The 4,447-nt window shown below is 57.0% G+C and overlaps 1 protein-coding gene across 1 annotated transcript; it reads right to left on the bottom strand.

Annotated features, from left to right (window-relative positions):
* Positions 1–439: 439 nt before the first annotated feature.
* ADM (adrenomedullin) lies at positions 440–2,716 on the bottom strand. The gene is made up of 4 exons (XM_017646088.3): positions 2,559–2,716; positions 2,000–2,118; positions 1,716–1,865; positions 440–1,513 (listed from the first exon to the last, which is right to left on the bottom strand). Exons 2-4 carry the CDS (start codon positions 2,095–2,097, stop codon positions 1,195–1,197), a joined length of 567 nt encoding a protein of 188 aa, XP_017501577.1. The 5' UTR covers positions 2,098–2,118; positions 2,559–2,716; the 3' UTR covers positions 440–1,194.
* Between the last annotated feature and the right edge of the window lie 1,731 nt (positions 2,717–4,447).

Here is a 4,447-nt window from a genome sequence, read left to right as displayed (position 1 = left end):
TTTTGCTTGAATGGCTTCTAACTTTAACTCTGCGGCAGCCCAGGGCAGCTCCTCACTTAGCAGACCACTTAGACTTCTCTAGCTCTCCGAAGCGCGCTTTCGCGTTCCGTGAGCAACTCCATAAAATCGGAGACAATGTTGCGCAACCTGTAGAGTCCAGGCTCGCCTCCCCCACTGGGGCTCACCCTACCCAACCCGGCCTGGCTGCCACGCGAGGCTGTAACCTCGGGGCTCTGCCAAGCCCTGACCCACACGCAGGACACGCGCTCCGCGCGCCTCAGGAGGAGAGCAGAGCTCCTGATAGCTCAGCCTGCGCGGAGACAGGCCAGCACCGCCCGTCCAGCCATGCTGCTTCCCAGCTAGGCGGCTGGACCCCAAGGCTCCAGGGCTGACCATGACTAGGGGCACCCTCTCTCCCAAGACTCGTGAGCCGGCAGTGTATCAGCATTGAAACAGTTTATTTGCTATTTTTCATATCACCCAATTTATGTAAGTAGATTAGACAGAGACACGGTGTTTCCTTCTTCCAAAGAGGTAATCAGTCTCTTTCACGCACACACTCATACATTCCACGCAGCAAACAACGCGTTACACTTCGCTGAGACATTCACGTATTAAAATAGAGGGGAGGAGGACAATGCAATTGCTTTAAAATGCCCTTAATACAATATATAACGTACAAAAATATCTCTATATTTGAAATTACAAAAAAAAATCTTGACAGCAACAAACTTAAATATTGATAGTTACCTCTATATATATAACACGCATTGCACTTTTCCTCTCTAGGTTTTGGAAAGTTCAAGTAATAGTGAGGCGTGCTCCCGGTGGGGTGACACCCCGTGGGAAATCAGTTTGTGGTTGGGCACAGCGGTGGCTCAGACCCCTGCCCTTGTGAGGGGGTCTCAGCATTTCATTCTGCTTCTCTCCGTAGGCCTGATAGACACTCCCCCAGATTCCTCTGCCCCCCAGGGGCACCCGGGCCCGACTAGGGCGAAGGGAACGCTGCCTCCGAGGAGGAGGGGCTCCTGCAACCCAAGGCTCCTCGCCCGACGGTGCCTCCCGGACTCCCGGTCTCTGCAGGACTGTCTCAGCCCGGTCTCTATTGGCTGTGGGGCTCGGCTCCAGGAAGCCCTCGGCCCCGGGAGGCGCCTGCGGGAGGCATGCGCGACTGTTCACAGCTGTCATAGCTGCCTAAATCTCAAGAAGGGTGGTGAGCACTTGATGCGCGCGGGAGGTTGGAGCCCCGCGTGCCTGAGGCTCGGAAAACGACTGAGTCCGGACCTGGCCGGCCTCTGACAGCGAGCGCCGGCGCCGGCGGCCGTAGCCCTGGGGGCTGATCTTGCTCCTGGGGGCGACGCCGTCCTTGTCCTTGTCTGTGAACTGGTAAATCTGGTGTGCCAGCTTCTGCACGGTGCACGTCCCGAAGCGACAGCCAAAGCTTCGCAGGCCCTGGAAGTTGTTCATACTCTGGCGATAGCGCTTGACTCTTATGCGGGCGGTGTCCGGATTGCTGTAGAGGGGAAGGAAGGCACCATGACACCCCCATCAAGCATTGGCCCCAGCCACCAGGATCGGGAGCCATTCTTGGGCTAAAGAGAGCTGGAAACTGCTACGTCCATCTGAACTGCCATACAGCCCTGACGATCCCCAGGGCCTGGGAAGTGGAAGAAAGCTCCCCTTGCCCACCCCGCGACGGAGCCCGGCATAGTTACCTGGCCTGGGGGCTGCGAGAGGCGCCCTTCACGTCCTGCGGCCGAATGAGAGTCTGGGCAGACCCGGCTTGCACGTCAGCGAGCCCGGTGGGGTAGCTACTGGACACCCGAAGTTCCCTCTTCCCGCGACTTAGAGCCCACTTATTCCATCTAGAAAACACAAATAGACTTGATTCGCACGCGTCCAGGCGCGGTCCCGTTCACTTTCAACCACTCGGGACCAACCGCCAGTTTCCCTTGTCTTCCAGGTACAAGAACTGGGGTAGGCGCTGCCTGCGACTCACTTCTTTCTGAACTCCGACGCCACGTCGAGCCGCGCAGTGTCCGCGCCAAGGAAGGCGAGCGAGCCCAGATACAGGAGGGCGACGGGAATCAGCTTCATCCCGGCGGCGATGAGCAGACCCTGGGGAAGAAGAGACGAACGAGAGTGAGTACCCAGGCCTGCCTCACCTCCCCGGCGGGCCATGCAGGGCGGGTGGGGGCCCCCGCGTGGGTTGGCTCAGCTCGCGCTCTGCCCGACTCAGACGCTTATCTCCCCGGGGCGCAGAGAGGCGCCGGCGGCATTTGCACCCGCCCGGCCGGTGACAGGCCCCGCAGAGGAGGCTGCTGCCCAGCGCCAGGCTCAGGCTTCCTGCTCAACTTCTGGAGAATTTGGCTGACGGAGCAGAGGGGACTGGGTTTCTGGAGTTCCAGTTGTGTGCACGAGCTGGGCCCGGGATGTGGGATGTGAGACGCACTCCGAAGAGGACACTCCATAGTGAATTGTATTCCCTCACTCAACACTCCGAGTCTACGCTTCCCCCTCCTCCGCATCCTTTAACTCTACCCGCCTGAGGAGCTTACCTGCTGAGGGGGTGATCTACAAAGATCCGGGGAGAGAAACTCTTGAGACGTCTCTCTGACAGTGGCAAAACCCAACGTCCAACTTGCAGTAAGAAACCAGAGGTGGCAAAGCTCGAGCTATTCCGCCTAGTGTCCCCAAGAAACCACTGAGTGGCCGGCTCTCGTTCCTCGGCTTTATAAGAGCATAGAGGGGCGGGGCCTATGCTGCCCCTGCGCCCTCCCTTTCTTCCCTCGGGCGCGCGCGCTCCTACTCTCGGGAGCGCGCATTGCTTGCTTGTGAGTGTAGGGTTTGGGGTTGGGGGCTGATCCCTCCTGTCCAGAGGGCTCAGAGCTGAACTCCAGGAAATTGGTGCAGGAACTGCCACAGCCCTGATTCTCTGGGCACAGGGTTCAGACCGTACGTAAGCCAGTACTAAGGAGGGCCGGTACAAACTTTTGGGGTGCTTACCCAGGACCTATGCAGCCCAGAGTGCGATGCCTACAGGCACGGAACTTGAAAAGCCAGTGGGAGGTATTAGGCGCATTGCCCGGGCCCTGAGACCTCCAAAGCTGTGGCCCGGAGTGGACCGCGCCCCCTGCTGGCTTGGCGCATGACCTGTCCGCGACCCCAGACTCACGCGGAGCCGCAGAAGCAGGGCATAGAGCACAGAGCAAGGGAGTGGGACTCGGCTGACCCCCAAAGCGGCGAAGACTCGGAGTTCTGGGATGGGCTAGAAAGATTTCACAATAGGCGCACGGCTCAGAAAGGCTGATAGAGAATTAGGACTTGGAGGGGGAATTATCTGAAGTTTCAGAATTTACGTGCCTATTTGGAAATACAGAAATAACCAAAATTAGCACAAAAGATACCGTTTCGTTCCCCCCCCCCCGTTGTAATCCAATTATTCCTTATAAAGTTACAACTTGAGTTTGCACAGCCAGAGTTTGCCTGGCTGCCCTTGGAGATTGCCTTCACCCACTGTAAACGCGAGGATTTACTGCCAGGGAGCACACTAATGCTTCACGTATGTTAATCACTTTACAGTTTACAAAGCACAGCCACATTTCCTGATCTCCTTTGATCCTCACACCTACCCTTACATTAAGTGAGGAAGGTAACCTTGTTTTTCTCACTTCACCAAGCCGAAAATTTAAGTTCCGAGAAGGGAAGTCCCTGACCGAAGTCACAGGAAAGGCAGTGAGCAGCAGAGTCCTATCTCGGCCCCGCGAGCAAGCACAGCAGTCTGGGGCGTGGCGTGGATTTTTCTTGGCTGGGGTCATCAAATCGTCAAGGGGGCGAGGAGAGTCCTAGCCCCCGCCCAAGGATTTATGCCAGTTCATGATGAATCACCGCAAGCACGTTTGTCACCCGCTTGTGCTTTTCCACCCCTGCTTCTTGACTTCACTTTCTTACTTACCGTCTGGGGGCCAGGCTGGGGAGGGAATTCAGCCCAGGAGGCTCCCTCCTTCTTGCTTGAGGACCTCTGGTGTCCTATCCCCCACTACCCTAGATGCAGGCCCTGAAGCCCATTGCATAGACTAAGAGGCGGAGGGCGCAGGACCCCTGCGACTCTGAGGACCAGCTTTTAGTCCCCACCTTACGACAGTTCTGTTTGCATTGTCAAGTCATTCCCCCCGTGTAGTTTCCTCTTCTTTAATGTGGTCCCCTCCCCACAAGATCTCTAAACTGCTAACCTGTTCTGTCATACTAGTTCTGAGAACGTGTGCGAAGGAGGCTGGGTGCTGGGTCGTGTGAACTTCGTTATGGGCCGTGCATTGCTGGCTCAGCCGCATTTTCACACTCAAGAAAGAACCGTGGACACTGCACCTGGGGATGGACTGGCCGCACCGAAGTTATTTATTCTGAGGGCTCGTCACTCAGGGAGTCACCCAAGCGGTCCTGAGTTCCA

This window comes from Manis javanica, chromosome 11, assembly GCF_040802235.1.
Source record: "Manis javanica isolate MJ-LG chromosome 11, MJ_LKY, whole genome shotgun sequence".
In the NCBI taxonomy this organism is placed as follows: domain Eukaryota; kingdom Metazoa; phylum Chordata; class Mammalia; order Pholidota; family Manidae; genus Manis; species Manis javanica.
Note: the sequence above shows the minus strand (reverse complement) of the source record. Positions and strands in the feature narration are given on the sequence as shown.

Bases quoted from the DNA above. Each gene is read 5' to 3' on its own strand.
- ADM (XM_017646088.3), bottom strand. From the start codon at position 2,097: ATGAAGCTGATTCCCGTCGCCCTCCTGTATCTGGGCTCGCTCGCCTTC. The intron at 1,866-1,999 runs GTGAGTCGCAGG...TGTGTTTTCTAG, and splicing joins GCGTCGGAGTTCAGAAAGAA to ATGGAATAAGTGGGCTCTAA. The intron at 1,514-1,715 runs GTAACTATGCCG...TCCCCTCTACAG, and splicing joins TCTCGCAGCCCCCAGGCCAG to CAATCCGGACACCGCCCGCA.